This window comes from Hylobates moloch, unplaced genomic scaffold (assembly GCF_009828535.3).
Source record: "Hylobates moloch isolate HMO894 unplaced genomic scaffold, HMol_V3 SCAFFOLD_7, whole genome shotgun sequence".
NCBI lineage: Eukaryota > Metazoa > Chordata > Mammalia > Primates > Hylobatidae > Hylobates > Hylobates moloch.
The window spans coordinates 40,145,127-40,166,988 of record NW_026652282.1 but is presented as its reverse complement, the minus strand read 5'-3'; the positions used below and the strand labels follow the sequence as shown (position 1 = coordinate 40,166,988).

At 35.6% G+C, this 21,862-nt stretch overlaps 1 protein-coding gene across 7 annotated transcripts in view; it reads right to left on the bottom strand.

The window, feature by feature from the left end:
• Positions 1 to 21,862, bottom strand: part of KDM6A (lysine demethylase 6A) — an 89,838-nt gene that overhangs the window by 58,559 nt on the left and 9,417 nt on the right. For all 7 annotated transcript variants that reach the window (XM_058441842.1, XM_032756763.2, XM_058441843.1 and 4 more), the window contains exons 2-5: positions 17,110 to 17,164; positions 14,426 to 14,460; positions 3,235 to 3,328; positions 1,061 to 1,187 (exon numbers count right to left, since the gene is read on the bottom strand). In XM_058441842.1, coding sequence (XP_058297825.1) covers positions 1,061 to 1,187; positions 3,235 to 3,328; positions 14,426 to 14,460; positions 17,110 to 17,164 — 311 coding nt within the window. The remainder of the gene's footprint in view (positions 1 to 1,060; positions 1,188 to 3,234; positions 3,329 to 14,425; positions 14,461 to 17,109; positions 17,165 to 21,862) is intronic.

Below are 21,862 nucleotides of genomic sequence, written 5' to 3'. Positions count from 1 at the left end.
AGCCAGTCCTTTGCTATAGAGGACTGTCCTGCGCATTGTAGGATGTTTAGCAGCATCCCTAGTCTCTTCTCTACCCACTACACGACAGTAGCACACTTCACAGCAGTGATGAAAGAAATAAATGTCTCTAAACATTGTGAAATGTCCTTGGCTGGGGTAAGGGTGGCAAAATAGCCTGCCCCTGAGGACCACTGATCTAATACAATTCTCTAATACGTTAAACAAAAATTGAGGCTTTAAGAGGTTTAACTAAACCATCCACAATTCCACAAACAGTAGCTGAATCAGGACTTGAATCCAAGTGTCCTGGCTCCTAGTACATTTATCTTTTCACCATATCATAAAAGCGAAAAGTGATTAGGAATCAAAATACAACCTGATGATAGTCTAAAACTATAATCTATCAGATACTTAGGCATGAGGTATAGTTCAGATCATCACTAAGCATAATTCAGACATTCAATGGATAAATAGTATGGAGAAATGGTTACAGACTTGCAGAGAATGATTTTTGTTACACGACACTTCTCCATTCCAACAAATCTAATAATGTAATTCACTTTCTCACTGTAAGATTTCAAGTATAACTGTGATTTGAGATTTACTATTATGTCAATTCTAAGGTAAATAACATGAATCCAAATTATAAATTATAAAGGTTCCATTGACTATCAGTAGTCATCAGGCAGATGAGAAATTAATCCTGTTTTATAAAACACATATAGGAAAAATATTGGAAGGCTGAAGGAAAAGCATTTAAATACTTCATTAAAAGTTACTATCAGATAAGACTTTTTTAAAACTAGCAGTAACTCAAATCAAATAAAAATCCAATAACCAAAATAAGAAATGTCCTGCTAGACCAGATTATGCTATGAAAAAACCACCACATTTGGAAACTTTATTTTGTTGTTTAACTTCCAGGAATCTTGGTTAATAATGTATTTAGAAGAGAAAATACGCTGATCAGGTTAGATATGTAAATTAACATTTTAAATTGTAATTCAAATCTCTTAGCTGGAATAGACAAAAGCAAACATAAATGTCTGGTAAGTCTCACCTTCCGAGGAAATACCAGGACTGGCCAGAATTAGGATCTGCTTCCAAGGACTTTTGGAGATACTGAATAGCATAGCTTTCCTTGGTAGCTTTATCTCCCAGGAGATCTACAGTGTGATGCATCCAACCTAGAGTAAATGATTTAAAAATATTTACGTAAATGACTTAATTGTTCTTCTATGTTTAAGAATACGAAGCAGAAAACAAACCAAAAAAGTACTCTTTTCTGTCAATTTATTAATTTAGTTTGGAGTACATATTTCCAAAATTTAGAACTGCCAGTTCTGGCCATTAAGAAAGTCAGTTTCTCACAGTAAGGTACTGTAAAAGCTACGAAGAGCTTTCATTCAAGAGAAATTAAAACAATTTTTAGTACTGATATAACAGATTATAAATCGGATGTTTCTAATTTTGATATCTGAAAAAACTCCAAGTTATGAAACAAAGAATATAAAGATGTTACGTCTTATTTACTATTCCATGTAAAAATAAATTAATGTGTTTTTTTTGTTTGTTTTTGTTTTTTTTCCTGAGATGGAGTCTCGCTCTTTTGCCAGGCTGGAGTACAGTGGCATGATCTCAGCTCACTGCAACCTCCGCCTCCCGGATTCAAGCAATTCTCTTGCCTCAGCCTCCCGAATAGCTGGGACTACAGGTGCGTGCCACCACACCCAGCCAATTTTTGTATTTTTAGTAGAGACAGGGTTTCACCATGTTGATCCAGATGGTCTTGATCTCCTGACCACGTGATTCACCCACCACGACCTCCCAAAGTGCTGGGATTACAGGCGTGCGCCACTGCACCAGGCCAATTAAGAATCTCCAAGATATCCCATTAACAAAAAGTTTATTTCCAAGGAATAAATATAAGGCTATAGAATCAACGATAGTTCAGATTAAAAAATATACACACAATCCTACCTCACTGGCCCTGGCTACATATATTCGCACCCTATATAAGATAAAACTATAGGCCAGGCACAGTGGCTCACACCTGTAATCCTAGAATTTGGGGAGGCTGAGGCAGAAGGATCGCTTGATGCCAGGAGTTTGAGACCACCCTGGGCAACATAGAGAGAGACCTTGTCTCTACAAAAGAAATTTTTTAAATCAGCCAGGCGTGGTGGCATGCACCTGCAGCTCTAACTACTCGGGAGGCTGAGGTGGGAGGATCACCTGACCCGAGGCGTTTGAGGCTGCAGTGAGTTATGATCACGACACTGTATTCCAGCCTGGAGGACAGAGCAAGACTCTGTCTAAAATAAATAAGCAAACAAACTATAAAGTATTTGATGACTGAAAAAACAAACATTACCTTCATAATAAAGCCTTAGTTTTGTTTGTAATTTTTTCCATTAGGATTTTACTCGAGTTGTCTATACTTGAATTATAAAAGTGTCAAAATATTTGTTTTTATTCAGTGATTTATAATTATTAAATTTTTATGTATATTATCTAAAGATAATGATAAAATCTAAGCTTAAGTGACTTTAAAACTATATAAAAATAGTTACGTTATGAAAACATTCATATTGCTACAATGCTGGCTAAAAATTAAGAATAAATGATTTGCCCAGACCGAAAACAAAACTGAAAAAACAACCCAAATATCAAATACAAACAAGAAACATGACTCAATAATTAAGCAACAAAATTAAAGGCTGGGGAGTTCTTTCACTATCTTTTTGGTGATAGTTACACATGACATCCAAATGAATAGATTCCCTCATGTTCCACATTAGAATAGAACTGCATGCTCACAGTGTTAGACGTTCTACAGTTTTTACATAAATTGTTTTGTAGTCATTATAACTGATAAAGCTATGAAAGCAAGCTCCCCAACCATTAAGTGACATTAGGTAAATCACAACTTCATTAAGTGCTTAAGCATATATCTGGCACAAAGGCACAAAGGAAGTATTCAATCCTCCTTGGGTTAAATACTAGGGAGTAATTTTGATAATTTAAAAGGACCAGCTGTACAAAAGAATTATACTGAGACAGACTGTGGGAAGGACAACGCTGGGCAGAGGATAGAAATATGCTGGGTTCAGAATAATTTTATCAACTCTGAGCAAAGGAATAGAATATATGAGCCACATAGTTGCCACACTCAACATGGAAAAAACATAAAGAGAAGCACTTATAATACACTAAATGTATACTATTACATACCTAACTGTTGTAAGACAGTTGCTTTTACTTGTGCAGAAAGATTCTCTGTCTGCAAAAGTTGTTCATAAGCTTCTTTTGCAGAATGATATTTCCTCTAAAGAGCAGAAAAAGAGATTTGGAGAAAAATTAACATAATCTTTAAAGAACTACTTCATATATTAAGAATTATACAATACTGAGGTTTTAGCATAATTTTTAAAACTAAAAGAAAAAAGTGCTGATTCCATTATTGAATGTTTCTTTAACACTAGACAGTTGAGTAATAAGCCTTGTTCCAGAGTACCTAACACCAGTAAAACTGACATTCACTATAACAAAGTATCATTAAAATATGACTTTTAAGACTTTTCCAAATGCCACTATCATCTGAAATTTAATAACATAAGTGGTCTCAATTTCATTTAATAACATTAGACGTATTCTACCTCCAAGTGCATATCTGTCTGCCTAGAAACACTGAGCTCCCAAGCAACTCAATAAATAGAGCACATGTCAGGCCAGGTGTGGTGGCTCACATCTGTAATTCCAACACTTTGGGAGGCCAAGGCAGGCAAATCACGAGGTCAAGAGTTCAAGAACAGCCTGGCCAACATAGTGAAACCACATCTCTACTAAAAATACAAAAATTAGCCAGGCATGGTGGCGCGCACATGTAGTCCCAGCTACTCAGGAGGCTGAGGCAGGAGAATCGCTTGAACCCGGGAGGCAGAGGTTGCAGTGAGCCAAGACTGTACCACTGCACTCTAGCCTGGGCAACAGAGCGAGACTCCGTCTCTAAATAAATAAATAAAGCACATGTCAAAAATGCTGTAGACAAAATCTAAATAAGTACAAAAGTAGTTAAAAATCTAAATTTTAAAGATACAGTTTCTAGTATATATAAAATATCTGATAAAAATATTTATAATACATATGACTTTAAAGACATCAAAACTCTGTTACAGCATAACAATGTTTGTAAGACTTAGGATTTCACAGGCAAATGTCTAAATGAAACCATTTAGCCACAGTTCTCAAGAGTACTAACATAACTGAAACTCTTTATTGCTATGGTTATAAACCTTAAGACAACTCCCCCAAAACAAAAGGAAAAAACTAACAAAAGAAAGGCTCATAAATATTACCTGTAAAACATACTTGGCAGAACAATGGATTGAAGTGGCTTTTATTCATATCATTACCAGTACATAACTGCCTGAGCAAACAAATATTTTCAAAAAAAAAGTAGGTAGAAATACAACTAGCTGTATGAACCTCAGGCAAGTCACTTAAACTATGACTCAATATCAATAAACAACTGATGCAATAAAACAAGAGTTAATATCCAATCTTGCTACCTACAGGGTTGTCCTAATGATGGAAACAATTAAGGAGCTACATACACACACACCGCTAACAAAAGGAAGATTTCAGAGAACTGTCTATTGAGATGATCAGAGTTTTTCCGTTTGTTTGCTTTTTGGAGACGGTGTGTCGCCCTTGTTGCCCAGGCTGGAGTGCAATGGCACGATCTCAGCTCACTGTAACCTCCGCCTCCCGGGTTCAAGTGAATTCTCCTGCCTCAGCCTCCCGAGTAGCTGGGATTACAGGCATGTGCCACTACGCCCGGCTACTTTTGTATTTTTAGTAGAGACGGGGTTTCTCCATGTTGGTCAGGCTGGGCTCGAATTCCCAACCTCAGGTGATCCACCCGCCTTGGCTTCCCAAAGTGTTGGGATTACAGGCGTGAGCCACCGCGCCCAGCGATTCAGAGTTATTAAATCAACTTTTACTTATCAGCTAAACTAGTTCCCCCAAAACACTCACCTGGTCTAAAAAAAGTTAATTAGATAGTTAGGCCAAGGATAAGGACCAAGTTATTCAATTCCTTCAATTGATAAATATTTGTTAAACACCTAATACATAACAGGAACTGTTAAGACAACAGAGTAGCGAAAAATATATACAGGAAAAACAAATTAAGCATATTGTGCTGTGTATGATAACATTATAATACTTCTCAGAGGAAGAACGAGCGCATTTTAAGTTTAGAGTACTAGCAGGCTGGACAGAAAATGCAACGACTACTTCACAAAGACCTCCCTAATCCATTTAAAGACTACTGACTGTATCCTAAAACAATGGAGAACCACTGAATGATTTCAAGTAATGTAATCAGATTTAAATTTTAGGAAAACCACCTTCATGAATTATCTTAACAAATGTTAAAATATACCTCCCAACACTGTGATAAAAACAATGATATACTTGAAGAAATGGTAGCATCATTATTTGGAAACATGAAGTTGGATTTCTACCTCATACCATATACAACAAAACCAGCAACTGCATTAAAGACCTGAATATGAAAGATAAAAGTATAAAGTTAAGAGAAGAAAATGTAGAAGAACGTTTCCTTGAGATGGGAGAGAATTTATTGAACATGACCAAAAAAACACAAATCATCAAGAAGAGTCAAGATCTGACTCAAAAAGCATAGGCAGAGAAACAGGCAATGGACATAAGTAACCCAACACATAAAAGGTGAAAAACAATGTGAATAACTATACTCCTCTAGAAATCAGAACATACAAGTTTAAATGACATAACACCTTCTACCTTTAAGACTGGCAAACATAAATTTGAGTAATTCCAAGTATTGTAGGGATGTGAGTAAAGGAGAACACTCACGTCCTGGTGGAAGGGGATTTACTCAAAAAATTAGGAACACAAATATGCTACAATTCAGCAATCTTACTCTTGGAATATGTATGCCAAGGAAACCTTTCCACAGGTAATGTTCTGAACAGTACTGCTTGTAGTATAGAGAAGCTGGGGGGCAACCTAAGTTTCTGTCACTAGACAAGTAGAAACAAAATACAATGGATGCTTATAGTAGAACATTAAGTAGCAATTATAAATGATGTGTAAAAAAGTAACTTGAGTTTATCTTTAATAGTGTTGAGTAGAAGTTTTGCCTCTGACAATATTTGGAGTGGCATTCCACACACAGCTTCACATTCTGGATAAAATACAAAAGTCAACTACTAGATGGCACTGGAGAGAGACCAAAATCAGGCAAAACCAAAGGAAAAGTTCACACTTAAAGGAAGGAAACGGCACTAGATGAGTAACTCCCTTTTTCTTGGATTTTCACCTGAAGGCAGGCTTCAACTGGTACTTTGGCTAGCTAGAACTCAAATAGAAATGGCAGTCTTACTAGCCTGAAGAATCATAGGACAGCTTTTGAGGCTACCATAAAGAGTTGGAAGTGAGGGGAGAAATCCCAGTCAGGAGACAGAGTGGAAACACCAAATTCCACACATAAACTCTGCCCAAAGCTCTGACTGCTGAATTATGCAAGAACAGAACAGATAATGAGCAGCCTAAAAGAACTAGAGAGAGATTTCAGTTGCTGCCATTACAAGGGTGACAAAGTTTAGAGTGTGAGTTAACTGGCTAATAAAGCAAAAATATATCAATCTTCAGAAAAATATAGTCAAACTCTACAATGTATTATTCATGATATGCAGGATAAAAATTATCAAACTTATGAAGATCAGGAAAATTTCACCTATATTCAAAAGAAAATTAATGAAAACCAACTGTGAAATTACTCAAATGTTGAAATTTGTATTTTTTTTTTTTTTTTGAGACGCACTTTCACTGTGTCGCCCAGGCTGGAGTGCAGTGGCGCAATCTTGGCTCACTGCAACCTCTGCCTCCTGGGTTCAAGTGATTCTCCTGCCTCAGTCTCCCGAACAGCTAGGATTACAGGCGCGCCACCACACCCGGCTAATTTTTTGTATTTTTAGTAGAGATGGGGGTCTCGCGATGTTGGCCAGGCTGGCCTCAAATTCCTGACCTTAGGTGATCCGCCCGCCTTGGCCTCTCAAAGTGCTGGGATTACAGGCATGAGCCACTGCGCCTAGCCCTGTAGATAATTTTAAAGCAGATATTTAGGCTGGGTGTGGTGGCACGCACCTATAGTCTCAGCTACTCGGAAGGCTGAGGCATGAGAATTACTTGAACCTGGGAGGCAGGGGTTGTGGTGAGCCGAAATTATGCCACTGCACTCCAGCCTGGGCAATAGAGCCAGATACTGTCAAAAAAAAAAAAAAAAAAGAAAAAAAAAAAAAAAGCAAGCAGATATTTGAACAATGTTGACAAAAGAAAAACATAATCCTAATGAATTAATGTATAAAAAATCATACTCCAGAAAGAGAAACAAAAGGAAATTCCAGAACTGAAAAAAAGTTAACCTGAAATTTAAAAAAGAAAATCACTATATGGATTGAATAGCAGATTGGAAAGTATATTTAAAAAAAAAAAGAAATCAATGCATTTGAAAACAAGTCACTAGAAAGCATACAGATTGAAGCAGAAACACACACACACACACACACACACACACACACAAAAGTTAAAAGTTAAAAAAAAAAAAAGCATCTAAGATGTTTGAGGCAATAGCATATAGTCTACCATACATGTAATTGGAGTCCGAGAAGAAGAGAAAAACGGTGGAGCAGAAAAAATATTTGACAAATCAATGGCTGAGAATTTTCCAAAACTGATAAAAGACATCGAACCCCAGACTTAAAATACTATTAGTATAATTATAAAGAAAAAAACAATATCTGAGCACACTGAAGTCAAATTTTTGAAAACCAAATATAAAGAGAACAACCTTTTAAAAGCAACCAGAAAAAACAATACAATACAAACGATACAATAGGAATGACAGCTAACTTTATACAACCATATCAATAATCAAATTAAGTATAAATAAACTAGACACTCCAAATCACCACCACCACCACCACCACCATCACCACCAATAAAAGAGACTGCCAGAATAGATTTACAAAAGGAAGAGCCAAGAACACTGTATTTATGGGATGGACATTACAGGCTCCAAGAATTTAAGAACAATACCTTTATCATATACTCAGTTTCTACATGTACTTGAGTCTATTCCTGGGCTTTCTAAGATATTTCACTGATTTGTCTATTCACATGTCAGTACCACATTTTTAATTATACAAGTTTTATTGGGTTAGTATATCCCATACAATCCTCCCATCCCTGTTTTATCCTAGCAATTTTAGCATGTTTTACCATATCAACTTAGCTAACTTCTAACAAAAGTTTGTTGGTATTTTTGTATTATGTTTGTGTTACACTAAGAAGAATCAACATCTTTATACTGCTGAGTCACAGTATCTCTCTAAAGTTTATTCCTAAGTATTTAATATACTTTGCTGAACACTCTAAATAGAATTTTTTCCTGTTATGTTCTGACTATTGTTGTTGAAGCTTATTAATTCTGTATGTTAATTTGTGCCTGTAACTGACTTCTCTCTCTTATCTAACTACACTAGCTAATACCTATAGTATAATACCGAGGACTAATGGAAATAGTAGGCATCTTCACCTTGCTCCTGATTCTAGTGAAAAGGTCTCTAGAATTTTGCCTTAAATAAAATTCTGACTTTGAAACTAAAGCATATGCATTTTATCATGATAAGAAAGTAACCCGCAATTCCCATGTATATGAGTGTTTTTATTAGAAATGGGTATTGAATTTATCAAAGATTTTTTCAGAATCTATGGTGATAATTATTTGACTTTACCTTTAGGTCTATTATTACAATATTAATAGATTTCTGAAGATTCAGTCAACCTTGCATTCCTGAAATGAATAACACTTGGTCATAGTATATTGTTGTGTTTAATGAGATAAGGTATTCTGTTTGCTAATATTTTATTAGCATTTTTACACCAATATTCATCATGATATCAGTCTGTATATTGACTCTCTTATTATACTGTCTTTTATTAGGTTTGGATGTAATACTTGCTTCAAAACAAAAAGAAAAACAGTATGACTGTTTCTCAAAAAATTAAACATAGAATTACCATATGATCCAGCGATTCCACTTCTGGGTATATTGCAAAAAAAGAACTGAAAGCAGGAACTCTAACAACTTAATATACACATCCATGGTCAAGCAGCACTATTCACAACAGACAAAAACTGGAAGCAAACCAAGTGTCCATCAACAGATGAAATGGATAAACAAAATGTGGTGTATCCATACAATGGAATATTATTCAGTCTTTAAAAGGAATGGAATTCTGACACATGCTAAAACATATACAAACCATATAGACGTTATGCTAAGTGAAATAAGTCAGATGCAAAAGCACAAATATTGTATGATTCCACTTTTTTTTTTTTTTTTCCTCGAGACAAGAGTCTTGCTCTGTCACCCAGGCTGGAGTACAGTGGTGGGATCTTGGCTCACTACAACCTCCACCTCCTGGATTCAAGCGATTCTCCTGCCTCAGTCTCCTGAGTAGCTGGGACTACAGGCACTTGCCACCATGACCGGCTAATTTTTGTATTTTTAGTACAAGCGGGGTTTCACCATGTTGGCCAGGCTGGTCTCGAACTCGTGACCTCAAATGATCCATCCCTCGGCCTCACAAAGTGTTGGGATTACAGGCATGAGCCACCGCGCCTGGCAGATTCCACTTTTATGAGATACCTACAGTGGTCAACTCACAGAGACAGAAAGTAGAATAATGGTTGCTAGGAGCCCAGTGAAGGTGGTAATGGGGAATTATTACCTAATGGATACTTTGAGATGATGAAATAGTTTTAGTGATGAATGGTGGTGACAGATGCACAACAATACAAATTTACTTAATGTCAGTGAGTTGTACACTTAAAACTGGTTAAAATGGTAAAATCCTATGTATTCATGAAACAAACCCTACATATTTATCACATACTTATGTATCAGCTGGAATTTCTTTCTTTAGAGTTCTTGGATTCGTGTAAAATACTTATCTATATTATAGATGTCTAATATAGATAAGTTATAGATGTCTAATATAGATAAGTATTATAGCACTTATCTACATTATTTTGCCATAGTATAATAACATACATAAGTCTATAGTGTTTTGGTAATATATTAATGCTTGACAGAAAAGTGTTAAAAATGAAACAATTCTTATAAACAGTGTTATTCAAAATAATATTATTTGTAATTATTCCTCAAAGGGGAGTAGTTAAATTAGTTAACTGTACATCTATATGTAAAGGGATATGATGCAGCTCTACACGTACTGATACGGAATGATTTGCAAGATACAATATTAAGTTAAAATTTAAAGCAAGGTCAGAAGAGAACATACATTATTGGCTATCATTTGAATACAATTAAATACAAGAAATATACATGCAAACATAGGTGGACTTGCTTATATATACACTGAGTTTCTCTGGAAGGATTTAAAAACCACTGGTAACATTGATGGCTTTAGGGAGGGGAGTAAATGCCTGGGGAAGTGGAAGGAAGAGGACGCTTCACTGTGTATTCTTTCAAAACTTTTCATTTTGGATTATCTATTCAAAAATAACTAACATTTCAGTAACAGAATGAAAAGGAAGAAATCCTCTATCTTGAAACCTTAAAGGCTATAAGAATTAAGATGGTGAACTGCTCAAATTATTTCACTAAACTCAAGAAAAAGAAAAGAAGCCCAGTTAATACTATTATTACTGTAGAAAAAATGATCTGGGGGTCCCAGCTAATAAAGCAGGGAAGGTAAATTAATTCATCAATATAAATGTTCAAGAATAATTGACAATATATTTAGAGATATGACATTATATAGTCATGTGTCACTTAACACTTTCATCGTTGTGCAAACATCAGAGTATACTTACACAAACCTAGATGGTATTGCCTACTACACATCTAAGCTATATGGTATAGCCTCTTGTTTCTGGCTACAAACCTGTACAGCATGTTACTATACAGAATACTACAGACAATTACTATACATTGGTAAATATCTAAACATAGAAAAGGTTCAGTTAAAAAAAAACACAGAAAAGGTACAGTAAAAATATGCTATTATAATCCTATGGGACCACCGTCATATATGTGATCCTTTGTTAAACAAAACATCATTGTGCGGCACATGTACAGAGAAGCAAAGTTATCTTTATTTATAGATGGTATGACAATATACATAGAAACCTATGAGAATCTTTTTTTTTTTTCTTTAAACAGTCTCACTCTGTCATCCAGACTGGCGTGCAGTGGCGCCATCTCGGCTCACTGCAACCTCCACCTCCCCCAGTTCAAGCGATTCTCCTGCCTCAGCCACCCAAGTAGCTGGGATTACACACACGTGCTACCACACTCAGGTAATTTTTTAATTTTTAGTAGAAACAGGGTTTCATCATGTTCCCCAGGCTAGTCTTGAACTCTGGGCTTCAAGTGATCCACCTGCCTCGGCCTCCCAAAGCGCTGGGATTACAGGTGTGAGCCACCACACCCGGCAAATCTATTTTTTTAATCTACTAAAATATTAACAGCTTTGTCTATAAGATCATAAAAGATAAAAATACAGGGTTAGGGGATGAGATCCCATTAAAATTAAACAAACCCAAATGCCTATTATTAAATTCAACAAAAAAATTTTTTTAATCCTTTACTCATATCTCTACAGAAGACCTCTTTTTTTTGTTTCCTTTTTGTTTGAGACGGGGTCTCGCTTTGTCACCCAGGCTGGAGCACAGTGGCGAGATCTCAGATCACTGCAAATTCCACCTCCCAGGCTCAAGAGATCCTTCCACCTCAGCCTCCCAAGCAGCTGGGACTACAGGCGTGCACCACCATATCCTGCTAATTTTTGTATTTTTGGTAGAGATGGGGTTTCACCACATTGCCCAGGCTGGTCTGAAACTCTTGAGCTCAAGTGATCCACCCACCTTGGCCTCCCAAAGTGCTGGGATTACAGGCATGAACCACCGCGCTCAGCCAAGACCTTTTTGTCTTTCAAACATTATAAGCTCAATACCACAAAGCCATTTTACTTGCTAACATTTCTTTAACACCATTCTAGGTAAAGTGGTATTTCATAACTTTAGTTTTAATTATTATCTTAGTATTTAATCCTGTGAAGGTAACGTGGGGACAGGGCCCTCGGGGATTATGAAATGATCCTTCTTCATTTATTAGTGGGGAAGACTTCTTCCTATGTAGAGAAGTAGAGAAACTTCCCTTGAACTATTGTTTACCTAGCAGTAGCCATTAAATACATCTCACTTAAATTTCCTAAATCCATATTCATAAATAGGGTCCATTGGTAAAAATTGGTGGAACTACAAAAACGAACTTTTAATAGGTAGGTAAGCAGGCCATCTTGCTTCTCTTTTCACTTGAAAATGAAAATCCATATTATAATCACTGGAGTAGAGTTCTTTTTAATCCTTTCATATACTTACAGTGTCATCTTCCTGTCACCTAATAATTATATACTGTTTGCCATGAGTTTATTCTTTTGTTTTGTTTAATCTGAATCAGTATTAAAATTTATCAAATGAATCAATGGGAGGAGGGCCCTGTGCCCACATTACCTTCACAGTATTAAACAGTAAGACCAACAGACAACTTCACATCAGAAACAATGAAAGCCAAAAGACAATGTATTGTGAATTTCAAAGCAGTCAGATAAACAGAATTCCATCTCCAGCAAAAATACTCATTAAAAATAAAGGTTAAAAAAACTTCTGCTTCTTTAGCTAATGACAGACCAGTGATCTCACAGAGAACTAGAAAAACTAGAGTATGGGGTAGAGGTGGGATGGGGAGGTAGAGGGGGGATGGGGAGGCAAAGTGGGGATGGGGAGGGTTGAGGTACCCAGAAATGTGATGTTATTTTTTTAAAGCTCCTCACGACAGCTGATTTATAAAGCTTCCCAAATAATTCTGCCATAGAGCTGGGTTTGGGAACCACCAGCATAAATGATCTCAAACTATCTGATTACATTCTATAACAATATAAATAACGGAATGTAGCAGGATCTTGTATCTGGTGGGTATGAACTCTGCGTGGCACATATATGCCTTATTGTAACACCTGGGCCAAAACATCAAAACAGACCTTATAAATTATGTAGGCATAAAAAAAACCCAACAGTATTTGTTTCCTAAAAAGCTGTTAAAAATTTATGTAAACTATGATGACCTAATTTTGAGTCTCATACAAATTTATTCCTGATTTTCCATACCACTGCCTAAAATGAATGTGTTATACTCTTTTTTTCATTTTTCTTTAAGTTCTGGGATACATGTGCAGAATGTGTAGGTTTGTTACATAGGTATACATGTGCCATGGTGGTTTGCTGCACCTATCAACCCCATCGTCTAGGTTTTAAGCCCCATGTGCATTAGGTGTTTGTCCTAATGCTCTCCCTCCCCTTGCCTCCAACCGCCCCCCCTGAATGTGTTATACTTTTATCATACAACTAAGCAAAATCAAGATGTATCAATCTTGACCGTGTATTAATCAACAGACACGAAACCAAGATGTTCTAAAATTTAAAAGTTTTTTAAAGTGAAGGAGCCATGAAATTAATGGCAGGAACATCAAGAGGTGAGTCTTGATGCCTTTCCAATAATGACACATAGTAAGAGTTATTTCAGTCTTAAGAAAAAGCAAAAGAATTTTTTAAAAAACGCATTACAACAACCATCTATAAACATTCTGAAAAGAAAGAAAGGCATCTGGCATCAAGAATAAAATAAATCTTAAATATAACCATTTGAGCTTGCAAATGATCTACATCAAGTTCAGTTGTTTCTTTTTTTCTTGAGACAGAGTCTCACTCTGTTGCCCAGGCTGGAGTGCAGTGGCGAGATCTCAGCTCACTGCAACCTCCACCACCCAGGTTCAAGCAATTCTTGTGCCTCAGCCTCCCGAGTAGCTGGGATTACAGGTGCTTGCCACCACGCCCGGCTAATTTTTTGTATTTTTAGTAAAGATGGGGTTTCGTCATGTTGGCCAGGCTGGTCTTGAACTCCTGGCCTCAAGTGATCTACCCGCCTTGGCCTCCCAAAGCAGTGGGATTACAGGTGTGAGCTACCGCACCCAGCCGCAAATGGATCAAGTTTAAAGGAAAATATTAAATGGAATTTATTTGTACACAGCAAGCACTCCTTGGAGTAATTGTTTTACTAAGCAGCATCTTGATCACATTTAATGAGTATAAAATACAAAATTTACCTAAGAAGTAACGCCCAGGACTCCATTAAATTATCTGTACACTTCTGATTTCAGTAAAGCATGATAGGAGTGATGATTTTTGTTTGCTTTTGTTTTAAATAGAGTAAGTTAAAATACTTACCTGGGTTTCATATAAGTGGGCAATGTGAAATTGAACTGCAAAGGATGAGGAAAAATAAAAAATCAGTAAATACAGTAGAGTTTGGGGCAAATTAAGTAAGAATAACAAAACATCAAACATTATCACAGTCTACACTATATAGATTTAAGTAATAGAAAAACGTAACTTTTATTTGCCTTTACTAAAATAGAATGTACAAACACACACTAAAGAACACAATCATGATAAGAAACCATATGTATTCATTGTTGGTCATTATCAAATGAAATTTCTGTCAATGTAATTATTAAAATTAGCATTAAATCTATAGCAAGTGAATATATGTTTTACAAAGTTCAAAGTGGCAACATTAAGCAAAGAGAGAAAACCTTTATAATCTATACATTTCAAAACACAGTATTTAAAAACTGAATCCCAAGTCAAAAAAGAGTAAAATCAGTATTTAATTAAAAAATATTAAAACCAAAGTACAAATCAGTGATGACGTAAAAATTCAAAGAAAAATAAGTTTTACAAAGACATTAAGGAGCCTGGTGTTGAAAAGAGTAATACTGGCTGAAAGTAGGTACTTTACATTTGTTGTGACATCAGGCATTATTATGGCTATCAAGTAATCAAGTAGACTGTCTAAACTATCCAAATCAACTAAACTGTAATAGCCTAAAGTCCCTAAATAGAAAATATGCTCTCCCGTTTGAGTGACCAACTACCTTGTAGCACTCATGATGATTCAAACTGTTTCAAATTCAACAGTTTTATGCCATGTGGCACTCATCCTACCTATGCAGACATTTTTCTCTCAAGAGTAATGATCTACAACTGAGATTTAAACAGAGTAGAATAAAATGAGGATTTACCAAAATATTTAGTTTGATATTTATGAGACATCCATAAAAGTTATCATTCAACTGACTTACCAAAGTTAACTTTTAGGTACCAGACCATAATGAATTAAAAGATAATCAGTTGTTTTCTTATTCTCATAAACTAATTTGAAAAGAATTTTAAGCATCTATGTATTCTAGATGGTTTATATAACCTGGATATATAATTAAGAAAAAGGTATAAATTAAAACTTTATAAATTACTAAACCAAATGAGTCAATTTTTTCAAATCTAACCTTATGTTAGAAACTATAAAATACTGCTGCATTTGTTATTTTTCTACTGTTTATTCTACAAACACCCTAATCAGTACTGGATCCTGAATTTCATTTAAGAAAGTAAAAATCCTTTAGATTTTCACAGGAAATTACCTTTAGTAAAAGTATGACATAATTCATCTGGCTTAAATGATGATTTAATCCATACTATTTCTTAATCCATGTTATATTGAAAATTCTACAGAGTTTTTGCTGATTCAACAATTTCCTAGGGCATTTCTATCTAAAGACTAAGACTACTTTTCACTAATCTCTCTATACTCTTTCAAGTGATTTACAGGAGCCTAAGGCAGGAAGATCGCTTGAGTGCAGAAGTTCAAGGCTGCAGCTGAGCTACTCTGAAACCACTGCACTCCAGCCTAAGTGGCAGAGAAAGACCCCATCTCAAAATGAAACAAAAATCAAAAACAAAAAAGTAACTTACAGCAAAACACTGACTTTCTAAAATCTGGAATCCCTTGTATGACTGAAACTGTCATTAATTGCTTGATTTTTCTTATACCAATTAAAAATTTCATTTTTTTGGCCGGGCACGGTGGCTCATGCTTGTAATCCCAGAACTTTGGGAGGCCAAGGTGGGCGGATCACGAGGTCAGGAGATCAAGACCATCCTGGCTAACATGGTGAAACCCCATGTCTACTAAAAATACAAAAAATTAGCTGGGCGTGGTGGCAGGCACCTGTAGTCCCAGCTACTCAGGAGGCTGAGGCAGGAGAATAGCATGAACCCGGGAGGTGGAGCTTGCAGCGAGCCAAAATCACGCCACTGCACTCCAGCCTGGGCAACAGAGTGAGACTCTGTCTCAAAAAAAAGAAAATAATAATAATAATAATTTATTTTTCAAGTAAGAAGGTTTTTAAGAAATTCAGCGTCAACGAATATTCTTAAACCTTTTTACTGGATATTTTAGTGTATATTAAATAAATATACCTAAATACATATCGATAAACATATAATCAACCCAATCTGCTTTTGAAAAGACACCTACATAGAAGCAGAAAATAATTGTTTGGAAAAAAATACTTTGTTAGAACATGCTTCGTAAATGCATTCTTTTCTAATTAATTGAAAAATGTCAACTCAAACTTTCTAAATGATATATAAAACTATCACAAAAGTCACAAATATGTCTTCATAATTACCAATAATTTTTATCCCACGCAGTAGGAATCAGTAAGCTATCAGATAAGAATCTTTATATACTCATGTTTCCTAAAAGACCAGCAAAACCTGTTTTTAATCCTACTAAGTCATCTACAACAGAAAAAAATCAGTCTTGTTTATTAGTGAAGATACTTTTAATTCAACAACTCATTTCACTGGCCTATCTATTTTAGACACAGGCTGTTCACAATATCTGGTCTTGCAGGTTCCATTTGTGTAAGTAGCCATGGCAACCAATACAGCTACATTAAACAATTCTAAAAGGAAAAATTGCACAGAATTTATCACTAACATTATTATTTGCCATGAAGTGATCTGAATACATGTAGAAAACTACAGTACTTAATAATACTTACTTTCAGCATTGGACAAAGTGCAGGGATTACAGTCAACCAAAGCTAACTGAAAATGCTGCAAGATGAGAGTGAGAAAATTAATGCACTCAATTTAGAGTCACATAAAAGCATCTTAAGATACTTTTCAGGTATGTAAGGTCTAAAATAATAATAAATACATGCTATGCAAGTAAAATACACTAGCCTACCAACTAGAAATACTTTGAACATTTACTGCTGACAACTGACATGCTGTGGGGTTATTTTCTTGAGACAGCTGAGAATGGAGAATTTGAAAAAGAATTAATTTTATCAAGTTATCCTATGTATATTTTTATTTATATGAAAAAGGTGAAGATTTTTAAGTCAAGTAAACAGAAGTGTTATACAACAGTTTAAATATTTAGAGAACATATCATTATTTTTAAAAATCCAAGTAGAAGTCTGATGGTATTGTCAGAACACCACTGCTTATCTCAAAACGAGACACGGACTTCTGAAACAAAAAAAATCACTATGAGTATTGTCATAGAGGGTAAAACCTTCTGTCTTTACTGATCTTTCAATAATCACTGTACTTAAGTGCCTTTTAAAATAGCCTGTGTCCAAGTTCATCTACCAAATATAACTGTCCTTTTACAATGTGACATTATATGCATAGAATTTGTATAATTTCCCAGTCAACAATAAACCACTAATATAGAACCCACTTGTAATAATATCATATAAGCACGTTAACATCAATACATAACACTAATTTTTAGGAATGCATATTATCATCAAGAATACTGGGTGACATTTAATATCTAGTTTATCAACATTAAACAAAGTATATAAATTAAGATAAACAAGTAATAGATTTGGTATAAAATCTAAGTTTAAAAAGATGAGTAAATCTCTTTAAACTCTTCTAAATAATATTCCTACAAATAATATATTCAAATTTTCTGAGCCTCCACAAATTTTTAGCATTAAAAGTAATTAACAAAGTGGAAAGCATTAAAAAAAATGACCATAATAAATTCATTCCTATCCACAATCCAAAAATCTAAAGAGTTACTACGTTGGCTACCCAAAAGTCACAAGGAAGGAAAAATTAGAAAACATCATTTGGTATGAACACTGGCTATTATTAATGTATTCACTCAAGAATGTCTCTTGGCCAGGCGCAGTGGCTCACGCCTGTAATCTCAGCACTTTGGGAGGTCGAGGTGGGTGGATCACCTGAGGTCAGGAGTTCAAGACCAGCCTGACTAATATACTGAAACCCCATCTCTACTAAAAATAAAAAATTAGCCGTTCATGGTGGTGAGCGCCTGTAGTCCCAGCTACTCCAGAGGCTGAGACAGGAGAATTCCTTGAACCCGGGAGGCGGAGATTGCAGTGAGCCAAGAGCATGCCACTCCACTCCAACCTAGGTGACAGAGACTCCATCTCAAAAAAAAAAAAAAAAAGTCTCTGATGTGCATGCATAATTAGGCTGACCAACACTTGTAATATTCTTAAAACTTAAAGCTGATTACATCTTCTGAATGGGTAAATTACTAACAGAATGACTGTGACCCTTAAATATTAAATGTTTAATTTATCCAACAAGTATTTATCAAGAGCCTATAATGCCCTAAGGACAATGCAGACACTAGGGATGCAATGGTCAACAAAACAAAACTGAAAAATCATTTGCCATAGTTGACTGAATGAAAAAAATCTAATATTTGAACACTTTGAAAACTGCTTTTATTTTCCCTTGGCCTACTATGCAGACTATGTCTTCAAACATCCCTTTAGTGTGCTACCATAGCAATAGAAAACAGACTATTTTAAAACGTTTGAGTACTATGAAAGCAAAGCATGCTTTATAATCAATTGCTTTCCTCTAGACAAAAAGAGCAGAAGAGTAGTCACACATTCAGACTGTACTACATTTCTAAGTCTAATTTGTCCTGTAAGCATAAATATTTAGATAGAAGAACACAGACCACCATTCCTAACTGAGCCATCAAAGGGTACAAACTGAAATGAGAAGAAACGGCCTTCAATATGGCAATATTTTAGTTTTACTATTTCACTGAAACCCCACAAGGAATAATAGAGACGTAGAATTAAAATAGCCTACATTTCATCTATCAGTAATTTAAGATTCTGCAATGAAACCTGGCAGGAGTATTTCTTGACCATATTTTGTGTAATTATTAAACAATCTTAAAAGCAGCAATCAAGTTACTGATGCACCATTTCAAACCCACAACACTATGAAATACCAAACATTTCCAAACAGTGAAGACATAGGAAAATTACTCAGCAAAAGAATACACATTGGTCGGGTACAGTAGCTGACGCCTATAATCCTAGTACTTTGGGAGGCCGAGGCGGGCAGATCACCTAAAGTTAGGAGTTCGAGACCAGCCTGGCCAACATCGTGAAACCCCATCTCTACTAAAAATACAAAAATTAGCTGGCATGGTAGCGGGCGCCTGTGGGGGAAAAAACGAGAATCCGTTTCAAAAAACAAAAACAAAAAGACCACAAATGAATACACATTCAAAAACATCCACTATGACAATGAAAGAACTTACAGAATAATTACTAAGTGTTTATAAGAAACTAACAACACCGTTCCACATAAAGAAAAACACTGATAGGCCGTTCAGTACTCTCAAGAGAGATGAAGAACCGGGGTGGGGATAACATGACCACAAAGCCTCATTTCCAGGACCTAAACCAGATGCAAAATAGAGGTACCTATTAACATATACACCAGTAGAAAGAACTATCAATCATGATAACCAGCCCACAAACCTGAAAATACCATGGTAAAATATCCAGCACCCTTCCCTGCAACCAACAGAGGCAGCTAGGAAACATCTGTGCCTCACACTGAAATACTGCAGTGCCAAAACTGGCTACTGCTGTGTGAAATAATTATTATGCAGAAGAGGCCTCTGCAGTTCAAAGACTATATACAAACCTGAAGGCGGAAAGCAGTCTACAGAAAATTAGTTTCCAAGCAAGAAAATTTACTTATGACTTTTTTTTTAATGTTATAGAGATTTTCTTTTTATGGAGCACTTCTGGCCCAATTTAACGTAAGGTTTGATTCATTACCATTTCTGTTGACATCTTTATCACCAAAGTCACCTTTTGTTTTAAAAGCCTTCAACGTGTTAAACATTTCAAAATAATGTTATAGTATTTTGCCTAATACAGCCAATGGAACTTGATTTCTATGGGGGGGGAGAAACCTATATTCATGTAACTAACACATAAAACTTGAGTTTCAAGACTTTATTTCCCTTTAAATTGTTTTATTTCTAGCTATATATAGTCTGATCATCTCATGAATCTTTTCACTTGTAGAACTCTTCAACTATATTCCCAATCCCGAAAACAAGCAATGGGATAACTTTTTGCAATTGACAAATTATGTATTTAGTTATAAGTTATTAATTTGGAGCAATGTTTGGATTCCAGTACCAATCTAGAATGTTCTGATTCAGTGGGTTGTAGGCAACAACCTGCAAACCAGAAAAAAACTTATGCAAGCTATTCTAATATACAGAGTTAAACCACACTATACTATTTTGAAGTTTTTAAATTATGTGCTTGCCCCAGAAACCTTTATTTCAGACTATATAAACAAGGTATGTATAGTTGATACTGCTGTCTATATCCAATTAAGGTAGACACATGGCATTTTAGGACTGACACGCTGGCAACCAGCTTTTACCAGCTTTTATCTATGCCAGGCACGCTTCTATGGCTATACATCTACAGAATACAATGTTCACTGAAATTAATGCCTTAATAGGATTTTTAAAATTTTAACCTGCTTTGAGAATACACAGGAAAGACAACTCCATAACAGAATCCAAAAAGATATAGATGAGGAAAGTAAGAAAAGAGTTACTTCAGGCTGAGGAAACCACTGAAGTTATTTTTACAGAGCCTTATAAAACAGGGTTATAATGGCCATTTAAGTGAGAAAAGGAAAGGTGTGCCAGGTACTGTTGCATGTCAAAGATAAATCATTTTTTTCTTATCCATTGTTACAGACTGCCACATTTCTGAAATTATGAATTTAGGGCGGGGCATGGTAGCTCACACCTATAATCTCAGCACTTCGGGAGGCCAAGGCGGGCAGATCACTTGAGGTCAAAAATTTGAGACAAGCCAGGCCAACATGGCAAAACCCAATCTCCTCTAAAAATACAAAAATTAACAGGGTGTGGTGGCACACGCCTCAGGTGGCTGAGGCATGAGAATCACTTGAACCCAGAAGCGAAGGTTGCAGTGACCCAAGATCACAACACTGCACTCCAGCATGGGCGACAGAGTGAGATTTTGTCTCAAAAAAATAAAATTAATATTAAAAAATAAGATAAAAGTATAATTTGAAACCAGCAAACTTGATTACTAAAACGAATAGTCTATGGGTAAGAATAGGGAAATGCCCTAGGATGTCATGGTACTTACTTTAAAAATGTGATCTGTAAAATAAGATACAGAACTGAAAATGGCTAAGTTTTGGTAGGGCTTGTGAGCCATGTTCCTGGTCAAGATGATCTGACTGAGGTTCTCCCAAAGCCCTCAAAACTCAGTTCTGATACTCTTTGTAATACAAGGTTATTACAACTGTTTCCAGGAGGGAATCTACTGTATACCAATGACTTGCTAATAGCTAACAAATCCTGACAATCTTCGCTCAAAAAAGAGGTTTCTTTTTTGAAGTTTACCAGCCGGTCTTTTCTAAAAATTTCTTTAACAACAACAACAA